This window comes from Gracilinanus agilis, chromosome 2 (assembly GCF_016433145.1).
Source record: "Gracilinanus agilis isolate LMUSP501 chromosome 2, AgileGrace, whole genome shotgun sequence".
Lineage (NCBI taxonomy): Eukaryota > Metazoa > Chordata > Mammalia > Didelphimorphia > Didelphidae > Gracilinanus > Gracilinanus agilis.
Window position 1 is genome coordinate 44694453 of NC_058131.1, and position 23474 is coordinate 44717926.

At 42.4% G+C, this 23474-nt stretch overlaps 1 protein-coding gene across 1 annotated transcript; it reads left to right on the forward strand.

Annotated features, from left to right (window-relative positions):
- The first annotated feature begins 270 nt into the window (after window positions 1-270).
- On the forward strand, window positions 271-14309 carry DHODH (dihydroorotate dehydrogenase (quinone)). The gene is made up of 9 exons (XM_044660497.1): window positions 271-317; window positions 2249-2461; window positions 6035-6234; window positions 6426-6508; window positions 10357-10544; window positions 11962-12075; window positions 12812-12965; window positions 13087-13246; window positions 13967-14309. The coding sequence occupies exons 1-9, from the start codon at window positions 297-299 to the stop codon at window positions 14019-14021; spliced, it is 1188 nt and encodes a 395-aa protein (XP_044516432.1). The 5' UTR covers window positions 271-296; the 3' UTR covers window positions 14022-14309.
- Window positions 14310-23474: the final 9165 nt, after the last annotated feature.

Here is a 23474-nt window from a genome sequence, read left to right on the forward strand (position 1 = left end):
AGCCCATTCACCCGTGTAGGGGCTGATCCGGTCCCCGCCCCCAAAGTGCGTGGGAGAGCTCGGAGGGAAGTCTCAGGCTCTAAGGCGTAGGTAAATCAAGGTCCGCCGGCCTCGCTTTCCGAGTCTGCAAAAAGAAGCGGAACCAAACCTACGGAGCTTGGGCCTGGGTGGGGGGGTGGGGGGTCATTGCAGGGCGGGTTTTCCTGTGCGTCTCCTCTTCTGATTGGAGGATAGCCCCGTCACCTCCGCCAATGACCGCGGAGCCGGGGGCAAGTTCCCACTGTGGCTAGAACAGCATGGCGGGGAGGCTCCTGTGGGTAAGTATTCCTAAACCACGTAGCGCCCCCCTCTTACCCAGGGAGGGGGAGGGAAGGGCGATCTAAGTGTGAGCGAGGTTGGGGGGAGGACTTATGAGCGGGCGGAGCCTTTTGGGAAGGAGCGTGTCCGAAGTCGAAAATATATGTGCCCCCAGTGCCCACGCCTGCGCGCGTGCCCTTCAGTGTGGGGGAAGAGGAATCTGAAGCCGTGGGTTCTTCGGCCTTCCCCGTGGACTGGGTGAAATACCACCACTTTCTGACCCCAAGAAGCATTTATTAAACGCCTGCTTTATGCCAGATCTAAGGGAAGAGCCCCTGCCCCCAATGGGCTTACTTTACACTGATTAGAAGTTTTCCTTCGCATAGTAGTGACAATTTATATAGCATTTTACGGGCGAAGCTCTTTGCTTGAAGCAGACCTTTAAGTGTGACTCGATGAAGCTCCAAATAAGTGTAAGAGATGGACCTTCGACCACAAGCAGCGACAAGTCTAGTGGAGGAGATGCAGTAGGTAGACAGATGGTAGGCATAACAGACTTTGGAAACAGTGAGCACTGCCAAAGTAAAAATTGTAGACCAGGAACTTTGCAAACCTTAGCGCTAAGTAAACTTTAGCACTTGGTATTATCCAGGATATTTCTGTATTGTGTACTGATGTCGAGGAAGCTAATAAATAATAATATAATAAATAATAAACAATAGTAGTGCAATTATAAGCTGCTTGAGGGTGCAGAGAAGACTTCTATTTGTATTCCCAGTGCTTTGCATAATGCCTAATGAGTAGGCTTCTGTATGTGCTGCTCAGTGGATTATGTTGCTAGGAGGAGTATTGGATTAGGGCACAGGGAGATCTGAGTTCCAATAATGCTTCATATATCAATTGTGGCAGCTACTATCTCAGATGCTAGTTGTTCGTATTACCAATTCTAGGAATTTGTAATACCACCATCATTACATTATATATCAGCTTCCTCTCCATCAGTAAACAATATACTTAAATCTAGAATATCATTAGCTAACATTTACATAGCACTTTAAGGTAGGCAAACCCCTTGACATTCGTCATGTGTAAAATGAAGATAATAATAGCAGAAAGTTGTTGGGAGGAAGTGAGATTTTATATATATATATATATATGTTGCAAACCTTGAAGAGCCATATTGATACTATAGAACTAGACGATAATTTAGTGAGTGGGTGGGGACTCCTAAATGCTGCCTGATACAGATTAAAATGTAATTAGCAAAAATACACAGATAATATTAATGTGTGGTTTTCTAAGTCAAGATCTGCTGGTAGACACAGTTTCTGTTTGAATTTGATTCCACTGCTCTAGATTAACTCCATAATTTGCCAGATCAAGAAAGTACAAGTTAGAAAGGCTTTGGGTATAAGCCTGGTGAATGATTCTACTACCTCTAGCTAGGTTTGGAGAGGCTTACCAGGTAAGGCCCAGGGTGGTTTTGTTCACAGCAACCTTTAGAAAACATTTACCAAGTCAGAGAGTGGTTGTGATCTGCATGGATAAAAGAAATGTTCATATGGATGAAATCCCAGATTATAAAAGTAATTGTTGGAAAAATCTGGATATCACAAGGAAAACCAGTCATTATTTTATAGTCATTATAAACTGAGGTTCTTAATCAGGTCCATGGACAGGTTTTAAGGGATTCTTGAACTTGAATGGAGAAAAACATATTTCTTTATTTTCACTAACCTCTAACCAAAGTTTAGCTTTTCCTTCAATTATGGATGTAGGCAACAAAGCACTATTCCGAGATGCGGTCCATAAACTTCACCAGACTCCCAAATGGGTTCATGACATAAAAAAAGGGAAGAACTTGGTATATTTGGCAGGTGGGAGGCAGAGGCTGCAGAAGGTAGCCTGTGTCTTGGCTTTTAGGTAAATCCCTGACAATATGTTTTTGCAGAAGCGGGCCCAGGAAGCAGCAGTGATCCTTGGAGGTGGAGGCCTGATCTTCACCTCCTACCTGACAGCAGTAGGAGATGAGCACTTCTATTCCCAGTACTTGATGCCTGTGTTACAGAGGCTGGTAGACCCAGAGCTGGCTCACAAGCTCACCATTCGCTGTATCGCAATGGGACTCCTCCCACGCTCAGCCCTCCCAGATTCCAGCATGCTGGTATGTACACTCTGGGTATGAGGAGGGAGGGGGAAATACTCCCATTGCACCCAACTAGGGGTCGGACTTGGTGGAAGCTGTGATCATAGTTGGAAATTCATGAGTCCCCAGATTAGGCAGTGAAGGTACCTTCTTGTATCCCATTTGTTCCTTTTGCCAAATGGAGGGGTTCTATGTTTTAATAATGTATAGGGCTGAAGAGATGCTTGGAGCAGAACTAACTTAAATATATACACACATATACAGGGATATACCCATATGAGATGTGTAGGTATATGTATATTGTGCTCATGCATGTCTGCATACAACACATATATGTAAGTATGTACATGTGCATATATGCATAGTGTAGCCTCTTCCTAATATTGTCCTTCGATACCTGTCAGAAGATTGTCTGCTTTTGGTATTTCATTAAGGAGCTGAACTTCCCTTTAATGGGTTCTAGATAGAGTTAAACCAAAGAGAACTTGATAATAAAGAGTGTTGTAGTAAGGTTTCATTGTATGACTGGAATCACTAGAATGAGAAGATCTTGTCCATCAGGCATGTTTGGTGGTCACAGAGAATCCTTGGGGTGTAATAATTAGATTAAATCTACACTGCCCATCTTTAGATTTAATTAGCAAAGGTGAGAACATCTCCAATTTTGGGAGATCTGTAGTCCTCGTGTGCTAGAGTGAGTGACAAATCAGAACTGACTGACTGCCCTCTAGGCAGTCCTAAGAGAACCGTCTGTTGTGATTGGACATGTACTCTAGCACTCTAGCACACATGGGTTACAGACCTCCCAAAATTGGAGATGTTCTCACCTTTGGTGATTAAATCTAAAGATTTAATAGTGTAGATTTAATCTAATTATCACAGGGGACACCAGTGCCCCAGGGAGCCTTTAGAGGAATGTTGGGGTCTTAGTAGAAAGGAGTGGACAAGATGACACCTAGAATGAGCAGGCCTGCAATTTCAATTTAATTCAATTTGCTAATCATTTATTAAGCACCTCCTATACTCAGTTATGGCACTAAATGTTGAGGATACAAAAGGAGTCAAAAGATAGTCCCTTCTGGCGAATGGTTTTATTAACTGAGAAAAATGGGTTTGCTAGAATTATCAGCAAGCAGGGCCCCAACCTCTTTTCAATCATCTGAGTTTCCTTCCATCCCAGTCTGGAGCTTTGACTTTTGGAGGCAAAATCGAGCATTGTTTCAGGACCCTGGAGAGAGGCGTGCTGGTAGGAGGTTATTGGTCCTTCCTTCCCAGTTCATTTTCCCATGTGCCTTTTCCCTTAGGCTTTTTCCTCCTAATTCTTCTCTTCTTTAGCTTTTTCACCTTAACCCTTTTACCCTTTTACTTTCTTTCCTACTTATACTTCAGGATTCCTGGTCTCCTATGAATTTGGCTAAAGAGGTGGCTAACTGTAGGGCACCTTGCCCTGTCTAATCACTTTTTTAGATTAGAGCTTTATGCAGCTAGAAGAGAAGGAGATTTATGCATGTATGCATACGTATATAAATATGCAAACATATATGTATGTTTATGTGCAGAGAGACAGTTATATATACATACATGTATGTGTGTGTGGGTAGGTAATGATTAAAAATGCATTTGTTTTGTATGGCCTCTTATTTTTTCTCTATCCATCTTGGTATTTAGATTGGCATGCCCTATTGTAGGAATTCTTGACCTTTTTTGTGACAGATCCCTTTGGCAGGCTAGTGAAGCTTGTGGACTAGTGGTACAGTGAATAGAGTGCTGGACCTGGAGTCAAGAAGACCTTAATTTCAATCTGGCCTTATACCCTTTTTTTTTTTTTTTTAAACCCTTGTACTTCGGTATATTGTCTCATAGGTGGAAGATTGGTAAGGGTGGGCAATTGGGGTCAAGTGACTTGCCCAGGGTCACACAGCTGGGAAGTGGCTGAGGCCGGGTTTGAACCTAGGACCTCCTGTCTCTAGGCCTGACTCTCACTCCACTGAGCTACCCAGCTGCCCCCGGCCTTATACCCTTTTTAGCCATGTGACCCCTGGCAAAGCACTCTCTACCTCAGTTTGCTTATTTTTAAAATGGGATAATAATAGCACCTACCTCTCAGAGTCATTGTGAGGATTCAGTGAGATAATATATGTAAAGAGCCTTGCAGACCTTAAAAGGCTATATAAATGCCAGCTATAAAAATGCAGAATTGAAGGAAATGCTTGATTTTAGTTTGAGGTGGGTAAAAATAAAGATGTAATTTTTTTCTGTTCGTGAACTGTAGGCTAAGAATCCTTTTTTTAGTGTAAAATCAGGACATCTGTCCTTTGCAGTTTGTAGGAATCTGCTAGCTCAAAAGATACTGTCAGGGGCAGCTGGGTGGCTCAGCGGATTGAGGGCCAGGCCTAGAGATGGGAGATCCTAGGTTCAAATCTGGCCTCAGATACTTCCTAGCTGTGTGACTCTGGGCAAGTCACTTAACCTCCATTGCCTAGCCCTTACCACTCTTCTGCCTTGGTGTTGAAATCTATCCAACTGCTCCTAGATTCTGATATGGACTGCTTAGATGATAAAGAAAAAAGCAGGAGATGAGATGATCTTGTCTGTCAGCTCATTGCTACTTCTCCTTAGTGCCATTGAGTCACAAGTTTAATATATATAGAATTCAAAACCCATTTCACACAAAGGCACAAAGAAACTTTGCAGTTGTGCAGAAATACAAATTATGTCATATCAAAGCACTAAAAACTTCAGTGACTTCAGGGTAGAGATTAGCCTGGAATAGAACAAAGTTCAAGGTTGAATTCTAGCTGCCTTATTATCAGTAAGCTAAGTCTGGGAATACTTTTCTCAGGGGCAGATAGTCCCTGCTGGACAAGGTTTTGACCTTGTCTGTCTGAAACAGTTTTTGAGACCAAGCAGTTGCATTTCTGACCGATGGAGAGAATGTTAACGTCTTGACTGCTGGTTTGCTACGAATTTAAAGCTTTTCAATAAGACTATAATGTTTTTCCAATAATAAAAGGTGTGGATCAGAAAAGGAGTCAAAAGAGGAATCTCAGATTTTTATCTTAGATAGCCCACCCTGTCTTGCTCTAACAAGCAGAAAGGTTAACACACGGCTCTGCCAGACTGCATTGACCTTTTGATGGGGTCCAGATAAAAATATCTATTTGAGACTCTGTTTCTCTTATTGGCCTCCTTGGAACCAATACACAATATTGTTTTAAGTTTAAAAAAAAGATACTGTCATTTGTTAATTCTTGTAATATAATATTTACAAGAAAGAAAAAAGAGATAATGTCAAAATGGAGGGATTGAAATACAGGGGAAAATTAGAGATGGGGATGGGAGATAGATAGACAAACATTTCTGAAAAGAAAGGAACAGGGCTTGGAAGTAATTTGTTGTTGTTCTTGGTCCAAAGGGAAAACAATGTCAGCTCATTAAAATTAGATTTTCTGTGTCTGAGTTTCTGAATGAGTCTCTAGAGGCCCTTGTAGCTGTGCTGTAATCTAGGTAGGTGTCCTTGGCTTGTAAGCTTAGTTAGGGAATGGTGTTAATGAAATAAAGGCTTTAATTTTGATCTCTTTGTCCCTCTAGGAAGTACGGGTCCTGGGCCGTAGATTCCGAAATCCTGTGGGAATGGCTGCAGGCTTTGACAAGAATGGGGAAGCAGTGGATGGACTTTATAAGATGGGCTTTGGTTTTGTTGAGGTAGGAAGTGTTACCCCAAAACCTCAAGAGGGAAACCCTAAACCCAGAGTCTTCCGGCTTCCAGAAGATCAGGCTGTTATTAATAGGTAGGTGAATAGACGGATTTGGTTTGTGAAGAGTATCTTATTTGTTCAATCCCTAAAAATGTAAAATTGTCTTTAGTTTCCTTTCTTTCTCCCAAAGTGGACATTGTGTCCATCCCTCAGAATGTCGCCAGTGCACAAAAATACTCTCTGGTTGGGGAGATCAGTGAGATAAATCCTCTTGTATTTCATAGATATGGATTCAACAGTCATGGACTCTCAGCGGTGGAGCACCGGTTACGGGCTCGACAACAAAAGCAAGCTAAGCTCACTGAAGGTAAAATGGAGTCCTGGGAGGGGGTTCATTAATGAGCTGCCAAGAAAAACTGGGCATCAGAGTGGAAAAACAGAAAAATATTGGAACCACATTCCTATTTCAGAGGAGTCATACCTAGAAAGTATCTTGGCGACATTAGACAAGTCACTTCTCTCCCTCCCTGGGCCTCTGCTTATCTAAAAAATGAGGGAGTACGAGTAGGTGCCTCTGAGGTCCTTTCCAGATTCAGAGCGAGGATCCCAAGTTCCTAGGAAGGGATGGCTTTTAAAGGTTGTTCTTTCTGTCTTTTGTTTGCTCTTTTAAAAAAACCTCATTTGCATAATTTCTCTTATTTTTGTAGGTGGGAATACTGAAAGAAAGTTTAAATGAATTGGGACAGCAATTAGCACAGTGCATAGAGGACCAGACCGGTAGTTGGTAGGAGTTGGTTTCAAATCTGGTCTCAGACATTTCTTAGCGGTGTGACCCTGGGCAGGTCACTTAACCCAGATTGCCTAGCCTTTGCCACTCTTTTGTCTTAGAAGTGATGCTAAGACTGAAGGTAAAGGCTTTTAAAAAAAAAAGTCTAAGTGTCTTGCTCAGGTTTGGAATGAGCTTTCTGAACCCACGCTCTCCAGTGGCCAGTTCAGATCTCTTCAAGTGAGGCTGCCACCTTTCATTTCTTTGAGATCATGACCCCTAATTGCATGGCTTCTTCAATAGCCATTTTAAGTCTCTCATTGAACCAGTCAGTCATACACACTGAGAGATCACAGACAAGGCATTTAACTTTTCAGGGCCCAAGTATCTCTCTGTGACTAAGCTAGGTACCAGGCAGCGTGCTCAATGCTGGGCATATGAAGAGAGGCAGAAACACAGCCCCTGCCCTAGAGAGCTCCTAGTCTGATGGGGGAGATGGCAAACAAATGCCTCTGGGCATCCCTTGTCAGTGACAACTTGACCATTCTTCTGCTCTGCCACATTTAGGGCTGTGACTAACCTTCTGTGGCCTAGGGCTGTGGTGACGACCCCGTGAATGAATGCTGCCTTTCATAGCTGCTTTGGCTGGCCAGTCTTTGTGGGCCTCAGGCCATTCTTTCAGGACTTTTTAGTGATGGTAGATTTCCTGGTGGAGGGATAGGGCTTAATAATAATAACACAATGATACTGTATAATTTGTGTGGCCTTGGCATCAGGATGACCTGGGTTTAAGTTCTGTCCTAGCTACACACTATGAGATCACAAACAAGTCATTTAACTTTTCAGGACCCAAAGTAACTCTGTGACTCTATTAGGAGAGTTTCAATCTGTATTTACAGAGAGAATTTCCTCACCGGGAGTTCCTTAAAGTGATGTGATCACAGGTCTCCCCAAATCACACAAATGAGATCACACAAACTCACTGAATTTGTGTAGTTCTCTATAGTTCAAAGTTATTTGTTAAATAACCAATTTGCATATATTTTTCATATACAAGAAAAAGAAGGAATCCTAAAGTGTTCCTATTTTACTTAACAGATATGGATAACACCTAGTGCATTCTTATATTTGACGCTGCAGAAGTAAACATTTTTCTCAACCTCTCATATAAAAGACACAATTACAATTTTTTACTTCTATTGTGTTCCCTTTCTTGGAGCTCTTGGAGTAAAGCTCATTTGCTCTTGTGGAATTTCAGCTTTCTATGTAGGTCATTTCATAATAGTATTAGGATTTATAGATGTCTGTGCATGAGAAAATTGATTGTATGTCTTAGAGCCTCAGTTCTAAGTGGCAGTGTTCATTGTTCAGGAAAAAATATCATGAATGTTGAATAAATGCCAAAACTTGTATGGTATATTTTGTCACCTTGATATAGGAGAGTTGTATAGATGCATGTAAATTAAACATTTTATAGTGATAAAGAAAAAACCCAAAGCACTCTCATATCCATTCTCCCACTTGATCCTCACAACAACCCTTTCTTCAAGGCAGTCAGGCCTGGTAAAACTGTCCCTGTTTTTCACATGGGAAAATCGAGGTTCATACAGGTTAAAAGACTTTGTTATAGTCACACATTGTGTTAGAACCAGGACTCAGACCTCAGGGCTTCTGACTGCTACCCTACTACATTGTTATATCTTCTGAAAGGTCTCTGGGTACTTAGCAAAATGGAGATGCCATTTTTAAATGTCACCCAGTGTGTCCCTAGCTAGGTTTAAAATGTTGCTTTGTAAAGAAAACAAAAACCTGGCTGTCTCGGGACCCTTTAAAGGTCAGAATGTGCCTTGGGATACCTTCTGGGCTCCTTTTTTCTTCCTGATTTCCTCTGGCCCATCTTCTGGGCAGTCACAGTGGGAGCTGCTCTAATCCCTTCCTCAGATGGTTCCTGTCAATTAAACTGAAAGGGTCTGGAGCAGCTTCTCTACCAGGCCAGGGACCATGGTGAGGATTGACGTCTTGCAGGGAGTTAAGAAAAAAACTTGCACTTTTTGCCTTTAGTGTGCCTAGGAGCATGGGGTTGGAAAAAGACATCAGATGCCCAGGGAAAGAGTAACAACTCCGGTTCTGCTTAGATCAGGCTAAGTCAGCAGGGCCAGGTGAGATTCTAGTGAAAATTCTAATCAGCTCCAGGGCAGAGATGTGACTTTCCAATCCAACTTAATTTAAATGGTTGGCAGTAATTTAAATTCAGTAGGCATTTTTGTGTGAAAGGCAGAATGATATAATGGGGAGAGTATATTGGAGTTGGGAAAACCTGGGTTCAAATTCTGCTTTTGATACACACTAGCTATTTGAGTGACTCTACACAAGGTAAGCTCTTAACTTAAGCTCTTGGTATCCCAGAAACAAAAAAATATTAAACACTATGTCCCAGGCACTGTGCTAAGCATTTACAAATATCTCATTTGATCCTCACAACAACCCTATGAAATAGGTTCTGTTATCCCCATTTTATAGTTGAGGAAACTCAGGCAGTCAGAAGTTAAGGGACTTGTCCAGAGTTACACAGCTGCTAAGTGTCTCAGCTGGATTTGAACTCAGATCTTCCCACCTGAGCCTAGTACTCTATATGTGCCACTTAGCTACAGTTGCTAATAGTTATCATTGGTAGAAGATTTATTCACTAGAAGTTCTGTGCCAGTGAAACCACAGATCTGGTCTCCCAAAATGTGCAAGGTCCTGAAGATGCAAAAAGAGCTAAATAAAAGTCTCTGTCCTCAAGGAACTTCTGTTTTGTGGAAAGGAGGGGACATGGGATGGAAGCTGTATGCAGGTAAGTAGATGCAATGATGTTTGAGGAGGGAGAAAGTCCTGACAATTGAGATTAGGGTCAGCTTCCTGAAGAAGTGGCCTACATTGAACCTTGAAGAATTTTAGAGGCCAAAGAGAAAGGGAGCAAGTTCTAGGCATATAGAACATCCTAGAGATTTACAGAATATAATAGAGACATCTAGGCCTACCCCCCATAGCTGAATGAGACCTTCTCATACCTCCAATGAGTGGCCATCCAGTCTTTGCTTCGGGACCCCCTCCAAGGAGGAACCCACCATCTCCTGACTCAACTCGAACCCAACTTGGTCCTGAAAACCTACTTTATTTAGATTTTTTTGCTCCTGCAGATGAAACCAAAATGGGATATTTTTCACCTTGGGTTTGAGAAGGGTGTTAGTAAGTCTCCATGTTAGTAAATAGGTGTGGTGAACTCTGCTGATGTCCTAAGCTGATTCTCAGCCATCAGACAGAAAGCCTAGAAAGTACCGTTGGCCTTTGCCGATGGCATAGTGTATGTACTTCAGAGTAGAAGGAAACTTGGTTATGTGAATGGCAGCAGGTTTGAGACAAAATTGGTAATAGTTAGATTTCAAGTGTTTGGTCATCTCTTGCAGATGGGATGCCACTGGGAATCAACTTGGGAAAGAACAAGAGCTCCTTAGATGCAGCAGCTGATTATGTAGAAGGAGTTCGAGTGATGGGACCCTTGGCAGATTACCTGGTGGTGAATGTTTCCAGTCCTAATACTGCTGGACTGAGGAATCTACAGGGAAAAGATGAATTACGCCAACTGCTAACCAAGGTCACTATCTACATTAATGTGGATTTTTAAAGATCAGTCTTAAAAACATTTGGATTAAAATTGACTTAGAAGGATTTTTGATAATGCTTTTTTTTTTAAACCAAACCATTCCAAAACTTTATAGAGTTTAAAGTTTTTTAAATTGATTTTTTTTTTTTTTACATCATCTGGATTTCTGCTCAGAGCCCTCTTCCTCTTCCTCTTTCTCAGACAGCCTTCCCTTGCAAAAAGAAAAACAAACTCAAAATTTACATTGAGCTTTGAAATGCCCATAATTTGGGGTGAGGGATCATCATTTCTAACCATTATGTACTTGAAAGAATAGTCATCTAACTTTTTTTCAGAAAGTTTTTTAAACACAGACAGTTCTCACTTTCTATAAATTTGCAGTAGGCAAATTTGACTTTTGAATTATGAAAGAAATCCACATTCCTAAAAAACATTATTTTAGCTTTACTGTTCAGTACTGTGCTCTCTCTCTTTGTTTCTGCCTCTTGACTTATTGCTCTGTTGCCTCCCTTCCCACACTGAATAAAAACCCTCTTAAGTGAAAGCAGAAGAAAGGATGTATGGAAACATTGCTGCCACCCCATAGGGGCTTGGCTTAAAACCTGTAGTGCTGAGAGAGACCTTTGCCCCTCTCTGCCCACCTGCCCATGTGTCCAATGCCTCAGTTCTGTCTTCTGTCTGCATTCCGGTACTGTGTGTCTGTCCTTAGACTTCCCCTTGTTCTTCCTCCTGCTCTCACCTCTGTCCCTGGCCTCTGGCCCTCTTCCTGCATCTCTCCTTCCCTTCCCCACATCCATGGGCACATTCTCATTACGTAGAGGTCTGAGGAATGGTCCATTTATGTAAAGTGAGGACTATCTGTAATTACAGATCCTGGACTGTAATAGAGAATCAGTCCTTTGTGGTTTTAGTTGCTGTACTATTTGTAATTTGGAAAGATTGAATCAAATCCATATTGATCATCCAACCTCACATATTGGTCCCCCCCAATTCTCTACCTCCCACCCCCCCTTCCCTATCCCTATAGAGGACAACATCATCCTTCCAGGCCCTCAGGTTCACAACCTAGGGGTCATCCTGGATTCCTCACTGTCGGCCTTCCCTCCCCTCCCATATCCAAGCTGTTGATCTCACCTCTGAAACTTCTATGAATGCTGTTCTATTCTGAAAATGCAGAATTGCCCTTTTAAGTTTGTGTCTCAATTTTTTTTCTTTACTTTTTGTTCTTCCTAATTAATAGCTTTCGTTTGTGCCTTTTTAAAAATAGCACAGTAGTTTCGTCCTCAATTCCCATCAGCAAGTCCTCCCTTGTCACAAAGAAACACTGAAGAATTGCTATAGTTTACAATTTCATTGGAAGTTTTTTTTTCCTAAGAAGCTCCAAATTCTAATATTACCTTTTCTCCAGGTGCTGAAGGAGAGGGATGCCTTGCAGGGTGGACATAAGCCAGCCGTACTGGTGAAAATTGCCCCGGATCTCACAACCCAGGAGAAGAAGGAGATAGCCAGTGTGGTCAAGGAGGTGAGAGTCTCAAGGCCTAGGCCAGCAATCCCCTTTCTCATGGCTGCTCTGGTCTTCTTTAGGAACAGATCCTTTAATCCTTCTCCCTGATGCAATTAGTTGTTATGGGTGCCAATCACAGAGTGAGTCAGGAAATTGTCCCTGTACCTGAGAAAGCAAATCTTTGCTTACACTTGGCCTTTTTCTTTCTTTTCTCTCCAAACCATCATCCCTGCTTCAGTTTTAAGAGGAAGGTTGTGGTGTATCCAGTTCTTCATTCTTTTATAGTCAGCTCTGAGTTGAGACTCAAGTCCTGTGCTTAATTTGGAAGTAAAATAATAATATAGTAATAGCTGCATTTACCTAGTGCCTGAAGGTTTGCAAAGCATTTCACCTAAGTCACCTCCTTTGATCATCACAGCAACCCTGGGAGGTAGGTACTATTATTATCCCTATTTTACAGATGAGGAAATTGAGGCAGACAGAAATGAAGTGACTTGCCCAGGGTCACACAGCTAGGGTTTGAACTCAGGTCTTCTTGACTCCAGGCTGTCCCCACTGTACCACCAACTGCTGTAATGTGATCAAGGATTGAATGCCAGCTTTTGATTTCTGGTGATGCTGGTGAAGTGTGCCCGGGTTAGTAGGCTGAGCCATTTCTTCCTTTCCAGGGTACCACTCAAGGCATGCTGAGGTTTTCGGGGGGGCCTGCGGGCACCACATGTAGCTCATGCATTTCTCCATTCCCACACTGTAGCTAGGCATTGACGGGTTGATAATCACCAACACAACTGTCAGCCGCCCTGCCAGCCTTCAGGGTGCACTTCGATCTGAAGTAGGAGGACTGAGTGGGAGGCCCCTCCGAGACTTAGCGACACAGACTGTGAGTGAGATGTACTTACTCACCCAAGGTAAGGCTTCCAGCACCAAGAGGGACAGTTCTGGGTCAGGACAGTGTAGCTGTTGGTTTATGGATGGGATAGAGGCAGAAGATGTGGGCATGGATGTCCATCTCATTCATTTACTCATCAGGAAAAATTCCCATAATTGGAGTTGGTGGGATTAGCAGTGGGCAAGATGCGCTGGAGAAGATCCGAGCTGGTGCCTCCTTGGTCCAGATGTACACGGCATTTACCTACGGGGGACCACCAGTGGTCAGGAAAGTCAAGCGGGAGTTAGAGGCCCTTCTGAAGTAAGTGGTTCGAGGCAGGGACCTTTAACTGATTAGTGCCGATGTGGAATTATCTGTGCTTGGCAAGTAAAGCTGATCACACCTGGCCCTTGCCTACCTTTCCTGGCTTCTGCCTCCTGACCCCCCCTCTAGCTGCTCTGGTCGGCTTGCTGTTCTTGGCAGGAGATTCTCTTCCTATCTCAGTGTGGCTGACCCTAGGCCTTTTCGGAAGGTTCTTCTTCCATTTCTCCATATTGTTATAGGGGGAGAAAACTAAGTTGGGGTTTCTACCCAAGCTTTCCATACACATGGTAACAGGCAATGATTAACAGAGAGACCTTAAGTGATGACAATACAATCTGCCATCCATCAGTGATTTATTGAGTATATGTTGTGCAGGGGTCTGAGAGACTGAGGGAATTTCCATAGGTTCCATGATACATACACAAGAGTTTGCCTGGGTTACATATACCTTCAGGGGTTTTTAGGGATATTGGATATAAACATGCCCTAGATGGAGGAGAGAAGAAAGGGGAATGTGGCTGGAGATCTTCTGCTCTATGGACCTGAGCTTTGCTTGGGGGTCTCAGCCTGCTACAGTAGAAGGAATTCTTACTGGTTTTGTGAGATGGTTTGTTCCAGCTCTGAGGTTTTGTGATTCTTTGGTAGACCAAAGTTTCCTGAAAGTTGGGTCAATAATTTGTGATGTCTTTATAGTATCCTCTCTTTCTTTGGTTCCAGAGAGCAGGGCTTCAGTCAACTCACAGATGCAATTGGAGCAGATCATCGGAGGTGAGCAAATTTTTCTTTGTGGAATGCAAAGCCGTGATCTTCATGGATGGAAAGAATCTGCCTTAAAATACATCGATCATATCACAGGAGACTTGATTCTGTGACTTGCCTGGATTGTAAAGGACAATGACATAGGCCTCATGTCCTCAGAGGACTTTCCTTTGTGGCCCGCTTTGACTTTAAGCCTCAATCATGATTCTTCTAAATTAAAGCCCCAAGATCATTTATTGTGAACATCCTGTACATAAGAAAACTATTTTGAAGTAAAGTCATGTAAGGTTTATGATTAAAACCCTAATCTCTTTTTGTAGGGCCACTTACTCTACCCATTCCCCTCAAAGTGTAGTAACTTGGATCTTGCATTTTTGGCCCACTAGGATAACTGCTACTCTGAGGCTGAGCTACGGTTCTCTGAGTGAGCCTGTGGAGCCACCACTTTTCTCCTTGAGAGAGAACTAGGCAAAGATTTGCAGAGGAGACAACCCTAGCTCTTCTAGATTTAGGAATTTTTAGAGTGACTGCTCTGGGTCTTGAAAGTGGGATGAGCCCCAGGATACATATTTACAGACATGATCAATACAGGATTTGTTTGCTTGGTTGCATATTTGTCACAAGGTTTTTGTTTTTACTTTTTAATAATAATAGTAATTATGGCATTTATGCAGTGCTTTAAGGTTTACAAAGCAATTTATTTCATTTGATCCTCACAAGAGGTAGGTGCTATTATTATCTCCATTTTTACACATGAGAAAACTGAGGCTGAGAAAGTTAAATCAGTCATTACCAATGATTAGAATCTGAAGCAAGATTTGAATTCAGGTCTTCCAGCTCAGGTCTCTGAGTACTATACTCTGTCTACCATAGCTTCCAGCTGCCTTGGGGAAAAGAGAGGTAGAGGGAAAAGGGACCGTTTCCTGACCCCACAAAAAATGGGAAGCGAACAGAAGGGAGACACTGCAGACCACAGGCTGGACAGTCCTGATAGTTACTGATATTGAATTTTTTAAACTTAAACAGAAAAGTCAGCTGTACATAGTAGAGATTTACAGTTTCCCATGCAGTCCTTTTCCTTTCCATTGTACATTGCTCAGTTTATTAGATGTTTGTTAAATTTAGGATTTAAAAAGAAAATGGAACAATACCAAAAGGACAGATGAGCAGGAGCAATAGTCACAATGGAGTGGGGATGAAGGATGATGGTTAGATGTCCTCGTGTGCTTCATCTCCTTTCCCTCAAACAGGAAAGAATGGCAAAATGAGGATGAGGGAGAAGAGGAAAGAAGAACTTCCCTCATGATGAGCAAGGGCAGTAACAGACACGGGTGGGCTGATGGTGACCCTGAGGTGGCCAAAGTCCAAAGTGGTTTGGTACCTAGACGATGAGGCGTTGGAATAGAGTGTGTGAGTACTGAGATGGAGCCCTAGGAGTTCTAGGAGGGATATTCTCCCTGGTAGGGGCTTCTCCAGGGACCCCTTCCTTGGCTGAAAATGAAGTGTTCTACTTTGAAGGCTGGAGAGTCACAGACACATTGAATCTGGGCTCTGCAGAAGTGTCTGTGGCTCAGTGATTGCATCTTTGATCTAAAGATGAAGGATGTTTGCAACATCTGTGGGGAAAGCTTCCTAAATGGCTTTGTGAAACTTAACACATCCTCCATGTCTCAATTCACTTGTCATTTCATTTCAGTATAATTAGTTTCCTTTGTAGTCCTGTGTGTTTTATTTTCCCTTCCTGGATCACTTGCCATGTCATGGCAGGGGGCCTCATATAACTCAGCCGTGTTTTATTTTATACATTTAAAAGCGTTGCTCTGAGAAAGGGTTCAGACTAACTGTCAAAGGGGCCCAAACACACACACACAAAAGGTTAAGAACCCCTGATCTACACTCAGGGGACAGAAGACGGCCTCACTTCATGGTTTGCATATGCCCTGTACCCTTACATGATAAACCTCCCAAGGGCAGGGACCATGGGTTATTTATTTAGACTCTGTAGCTCTCATTATTGCTTAGTATAGAGTAGAGGCTTACTAAATATTTTGCACAATTGAAGTTTTTTTTCTTTTAATCCATATCTTTTGTCTTAGTATTACTCCTAAGACTTAGTGTTACTCCTAAGAGTGATAATAGGCAATTGGGGTTAAGTGACTTGCCACATAACTAAGGGCCACACAGCTAAGAAATGTCTGAGGTCAGATTTAAATCCAGGTTCTCCTGACTCCAGATCTGGCTCTCTATCCTTTTTGTTACCCAGATGCACCATTATATTGAAGTGCTAAAAGTCACCAGGCACATGGCTATCATTTCATTCTGACATGGAATTAGAAGACCTGGGCTCTGCTGTTTACTACCTCTATAAACTTGGGCAAGTCATTTCCCTCCAGGCCTCAGTTTCCTCATCTCTAAAATAAAGGGTTTGGAGTAGATGACCTTTGAGGTCCTTTTCAGTCCTAAATCTATAATCCCTAGAAAACCTAGAAGAACTAGTGGAATTAAATAATTAACAGAAATGAATAATGATTAACCAAAGAAACAAATGGAAGCTATGCTTTTTGGAAATCAAAGAACAAAATGTGTAAAGCATTCTGATTGGGCATGTGTTAGTGGTATCCATGCCTCTTCTGTCTCCTGGTTCTCTTTTCTCGGACTCCTTAGGTTCTGATAGTTCATCTTTCTCTTGTCTCCTAAGTGCAGAGCAGGAGTTCATGGAACCAATGCATTGGCACTCTGGTAAAATGTCTGGACCCTTTCTCAGAATAATGCCTTTAAATCCATAAGATAAATACATAGGATTACAGAGACCACTTCCACTTACCTTATTTTTGTTAATAGCTACATAATTGCCCAATTACCCAAGTTCATAATCTCAGAGCCATCCTGACTCTTTCCTTTCCCACGTCTCACTTCCCTCCTCATACATTTGGTAAGACCTGACGATCTTACCTGATCATACCGTCTGGTCATTTTCCACTGTTGTTTTCTCACACCTCCCCCACTTCTTACCTCCCCCCATCTCTAGATCTGGCAGTCTTTGCCCCTCACCTAGGCTGTTATAATGCTTTCCCCAACGACTGTTCTTGTCTCCATTCACAGAGCTGCCAAAATTATTCTGATAGTAGCCCAGGCCTGACCATGTCATTTCCCCTTCTCAAAAACCTTTAGTCATCTCCATAGCCCTTTTCCAGAGCAAAATACAAGCCCTTGTGTTTGAGGCTCTCTTAAAGTCTGCCTCCAGCTGCCCTTTCGAGCCTTCATTCCCCTTCTCACACACTGTTCCAGCTAAGATGGGCATCATCTGTTCCTCTCCTCTGTATGTGTTTGTCCTGTGTTAGGAGTGGACTTTTCCATCAACTCAGCCTTTCGCCTCCTTTAAGGTTCCTCGCCTTCATGAATCCTTTTTGGCTCTCTTTCAACCAAAAGGGACGACTTTCTCAACATTTTCCTGGTGTTTTGTCTAGACCAGTGATGGGCAAACTTTTTAAAGAGGGGGCCAAAGGAAAGGAAATGCTCATCTGTCAGTTAGTTTCTAAGGCAACTCTTTTGAAGTTTCATTGTATTGTATCCTACTCACTGTATTCGTCAGATTAGGAATAATGTTGTACAGCCAGATAGAACATTTCAGGGGGCTGCATCTGGCCCAGGGGCATAGTTTGCCCATCACTGGTCTAGACCTTTTCCCTCACCACATTTGCTACTAACCTACTATTTTTAGGGGTTTCTGCCCCATTTGATTACAGTCCTTACAGTCTTTGCCTTGAAGGGAAAAAAAATGTTTTTCAACTTTTTTTCCCCAATGCCTTACACTAATACGTGTTTAGTAAATGCCCTTTAAATGGAATTGAATGGCCCTATTTTTCTTCTCTGTAATCCGAGTCTAATTTTGTACTTGTTTTATTGATGGTCTTGTGTAAAGGGAACCCCTTCCTCCCCAGGTTGTGAGCTTTCTTCTTGTCCCACCTGTCCCATTAGCATGGCTAGAACACTCCAAAGAGAAGTCCCAGGTTAAGGGTCCTAGGAACATGCTCAGGAAGTAAGGGCGACAGGTCCGGGGCAGAGAGACTCTGTTTGGTTCCTGAGATGTTATAGACCAGTTCAGAGAGACAAGAAGTGACATGGAGAAAAGGGCTATAAAAGATGAGACCGTAGAGGAGATCAGGGGCTTTGGGTGTTAGTTTGCTGGGATTGATTCTTCTGCTCCATTCAGCATTGGTGGCTCAGGTGGAAGACACCCCCGTGGGCTGGTAAGACTTGCTCTGAAGAGACTACTGGACTTCCATGTGGAGATTGGAACCTCATTGGGGAGTGAGCTGAAATTCTATGGATCAGACTACCACTAGAGTGGTAGGCTAGGAAATAAAATTTCTACTTCCTTATTTCTTATACTATATTTATATTAAATTAAATTGTTAAAAGCTACTATTATCCTGTAACTTAGTTAATTTTATAAATGGAAATCACAATTTTTTTTACTAATATTATTTAACAAAACCAATTTCTAAATATTACATGTAGCATTTTAATTATTACATATTACATTTATTTTCATTATTACAGTCTTGGGTTTGGAGGGTAACACCTTTCCCTGTGTGTTGAAGCACATCTTGTAATGTGGGGCCCGTGGAGGGTGATGAAGGCATTGCTACATCCCTGCTTCTCATCCACTGACCCCTTCCCCATCTCCACTGGCCTCTTGCTGCCCTGCAAACCCAGAGCCAATTGTGTTTCCCTTCCTTCCTCTTTCACTTCCCTAATCAGTCTTGAGAATTTTCATATCAAGCTGCAAGTTGTTATACCAGGTAAAGAGACAAAATGAACATTTAGTATGTTGGGCAGTCTATAATTAGGGTCCATATGCTTTTTTTTTTTTTAACCCTTATATTTCATCTGGAATCAGTACTGTGAATTGGTTCAAGGCAGAAGAGAGGTAATGACTAGGCAGTGGGGATTAGGTGACTTGCCCAGGGTCACACAGCTAGGAAGTGTCAGATTTGAACCTAGGTCCTGTCTCTGGGCCTGGCTGTCAAACCACTGAGCCACCTAGAAGACCCCCAAGATCCACATCATGTTTGTTTTTCAGAGCTTACTCTTTGAAAAAACTTTATACCTGACTTTTAAAATTTTCTCCAATGATCCCTTTGGGCCTCAGTTACCTTCTCTATAAAATGAGGGACAGCTAAGTTTCTCTCAATTCAGTATCCTACAGTGCTGACAAGTAGGCTCTTAAATAGAATTATTCAGTAAGACAATGGGGGGGGGGTATTGGTGGGGTCCACCGAAAGCATCCTGGAGGAGATGAGACCAAAGGTGATCCTTGAAGGAAGAGAGAGATTTCAAAAGGCTGAGGCAGGAATGGGAGAGAAGAAAGAAGGAAACAAGTATTTGTGAAGTGCCAGACAGTTCATGAACATTAAATCATTTGATTCTCACAACCCTGTGAGTAGGGGCTCTTTATTTCCCCCTTTTTACAATTGAGGAAACTGAGGCAGGCAGCTAAGAAGTATCTAAGATCATATTTGATCCAGTCTTCCTTACTCCAGGCCTACCGTTCCGTTCCCTGTGCTATTAGGTTGCCTCCAAGTCTATAAAGAAATAAAGGAGTTTGTCTTTCGGTCTTTGGCTTCCAAGGAGTGAAGGTGCTCATGAGTGTAAAGAGAAGATGCTGACTGTACAGAAAAGGGCAAAGTGCCAAGACTGTTTCTCCCACCCTGGTCTTTGACTCTCCCAGCTTAGGTTCTTGGCAAGTGGCATCTCACAAAATTTAACTTAACATTTTCTCCCTGATGGGAACCAAGAGGGAAAATCGGGGAACGCTGGATCATCTTAGGGAAGCTTCCCTACAGATTGCTTGCCATAGAAATCAATCTTGTATGATGTTAATAGTGTCTGTTCTGCTGCTGTCCCTGGGAAATGCTCAGTCACTGGACTCTAGAAAACCCTTTCAGACCAACATCAGAGAACCTGGTGGTATTTGCTGTGGGGAAGATGACCCATTTTCATTGGGGGAGAGATGACAGCTGATAATGACTGGAAAGTGAGAGAATGAAATGCAATCAAAATCACTTCGCTCCTTTGTCCTGAGTTTCCTCAGATGCAGAAGGAGGCAGCTAGATAAAGCAACCTCCAAGGCCCTCATAGGTTATAAAATTAGGATTCCTCCAGATTGTCTGTACAACCCTCTGGATCATGGTGCATTGATCTCAGATGGTAGAAGTTACATCACAGAGAGCCGTTGGGTGTGTGTTAAGTTTGGGAAATCAATCATTAATTAAATGGTTATGGGAAGACACTAGGACACCGAAAGGGCTACTGCTCATCGCTGCATTGCTCAAGAGTTGGGCTGTTTATGATTGTCCAGCCTTTTACTGAGTGCCATCGTGACCATGTTGCTTCTGGGAGTGTTTCAAGGTGGCACTCGATCGCTTCTAGGTTTACCGAGGAGAAAGAAAGCTTTCTTTACTCAAGAGGACCTGAGGCTGAAAGCCAGTTGGCTTGGATCATTTGGTTTATCTGAACCTGAAAACCTGAATGCTACAGTTCAGGTGGTTGTAGCTAGAATCATTCTGTACGCTTCAGGCTCAAAATTGAACTTGTTCTCTTTTGCCTGCAAGCTCTTCCCTCTTCTAATTTTTCTATTACCATCGAGGGTATCACCATCTTCCTAGCCACCCACAAGCCTGGTTTTATCCATGACTCCTCATGGCTTCTCACTCACCTCTGTTGCCAGGTCCCTAATTCTACCATCACAGCTTCATAGACATCACTCTTTTTCCTCTGACCTTGTTTTTGTTTTTCTCTGTCTTCAGCACTAACCACTGTTGTCCCGCATATGGTAGGTGCTTAATAAATGCTCAATACCTTGCACTAGAACAAAGACTAGACTTGCACATAAGGCTTCTTTGTTTAGAGGCTTCTCTAACCCATATAAGTATTTCCACTTCCTTCCTGCAACTACTGAAGATGGTCTGTAGTGATTAAAGCAGAGAAAACCCTTGCAAGTCAAGATAAAGGAAAGTCAGTGGATGAGCATTTATTCAGCACCTGCTCCGTGTCAGGCACTGCCTTAGAGGGTTACAAAAAGAGGCAAACATGAATCAGCTCTGGGGAGATCAGGATGCCTGCAAATAGCCACAGAGAAGAACAGAATTGGCCTGTTAATCATGGGCCTTTTATCCAGAAAATGACTGCTAGAACCCGCTCCGTCCTCCTGGCTTCATTTTTCATGGGGCTGCTGCATAGGAAACTCTAGTTGGTTATGGAATTTTTGCTGCTGCTGCTTTTTAAAAAATTGTTTTCGGGGTGTGAAAATAAACAAGACAACCAAAACCAACCATCCAGTGCTGGGTGTTCTCTTGAGAGGTTAGTCAAGGACGATTTCCCAATTTCCTATCCGAAATCTCTGCCTCCCTTGTGCCCAGTTCAAGGAAAGGTCACTGTGCCAGGCACAAGACCATCAGGAATGGGCAGGGGTTGGCATTTTTTCAAATATTTGTTAGTACCTAACAATGTATGAGATACTATGCTGGATATGGGAACATATAAAAAGGCCAGAAATAACTAGGTTGAGTAATAACAGTAGGGCTCTTTGTTTTGTTTTGTTTTGTTTTGTTTTTAAAAGCAGAAAAGTACTTGAAACATTATCTTCATCTCTCTCTGCCAGAGGCATTATGGTCTGGGGTGTGCTAGCAAAGGACTGACCTCCAAACTTTTCAGTTTAATATGCATTATTGACACTTTCTCCCTCACTTCTTCATTTAAAAAAATCCTTATCTTCTGTCTTAGAATCACTTCCAAGTGTCAGTTCCAAGGCAGAAGAGTGTTGAGAGCTAGGCAATTGAGGTTAAGTGACTTGTCTAGGGTCATAGCTAGGAAGTATCTGAGACCACATTTGAACCCAGGACATCTCTCTAGGCCTGGCTAGCTATTCAGCCACCTAGCTTCTCCCAAAGAGCCACCCAGCTGCCCTTCTCACTTCTGAGATATAAATGCCCACCCTAAAAATTTAACAGTTGGTTCTGAGCTGATAGGAACTGGGTTCTGGCATATCCCTGCTTGGGGTCAGTAGAGATCTGGGTTTAAATATTTTCTTACTGGTAGTAGTTATGTGACTAAGGCAAGTCACTTAACCTCCATCTCATCATCTGCAAACTGGGAATAATCCTTGTTGTGCATCTACTCCACAGTGATGTTACAAAAATAAAATGAGATGTTACAAAAGATAAGATGAGGTGCAAGTCTTAAATCATTGTGTAGACTCCAGCTACTTTTACTTATGACCTATTCTTTAAAATCTAATCCAAATGCCACTTCCTCCAGAAAGTCCTTCCTGATCCCACAAGTTAATTAATGCCTTAATTTATTAATATCTATTAATTAATTAATTAATAGATCCAACCTAGCATTCTTTTGTAATTAATTCTCTAATGCATTTATCACATAATCTGTATTATAATCCTATTGGTATAAAACTAGCCAGAATCCTCCTTAAGGGCAGGAAGATGCCAACTAAATTTTATATCTCCATCAGTGCCTGACACAATATTCTCTATTCGAGGTGTCATACGTATCCGGGGGCATCATTGCAGCCATAACAGGGAAACCTCATTAAAATGTAATTGGGAAATACTTAATAAAATAAATTAAAAGTACAAAAGTACATTTTGTTGTTGTTTAGTCGTACCTGACTTTGGTACTGTCCATGGGATTTTCTGGGCAAGAATACTGGAATGATTTGCCATTTCCTTTTCCAATGGGTTCAGGCAAACACACGTTTAAGTGACTTGCTCAAGACCACACAATTGTTAAGTATCTGAGGCTGGATTTGAACTTCCTCACTCTGGGTCCAGGGCCCTAACTACTGTGCTCCCCAGCTGCCTCCAATAGAGCATAGCTAATGTGAACATGGGGTTTTCTCTTTGACCTGCAGACATCCTTGTGTGTGGTTTAGTGCCCCCCCCCCCATTCTATTTGAGCTTGGCACCATGGCTATTCACAGTATTTGCTTCACAAATATTTGTTATATTTTTAATACCAGTTGTCCTGGGCAGAGCCTGACTCAGGCCAGTTCTCCGATAGTCTAAGTTTCTCAAAAAGAAAAAAAAAATGTCCACTTCAGGGCTGGAGTAGAGGGTACAAACTCTCCCCAGATCCTATTCGTTAACCAGGGCTGGCTCTAGGAAAAATGCTGTGATGAGCAAAGATGATTTTTGGCAGTGTTTTCCTGCCCTTTCCCATCATGCTGTCCACTGGCTTCCTATTCAGGATTCCTACTGCAGTGTTTAAACATTAGAAAAGGACAAGAACCCATATTTTGAACCGATAGCCAATGAGCCTGGACATTGATCCATGCCAGGGACCTTTACCCTGTTCCTCTCCCTCATCCAGATATCATCAGATCTGTGTTCCACTCTGTCCGAGGCATGCTCTCTGCTCAGTGATTGTAGGTAGAAGGGGGTTTTAA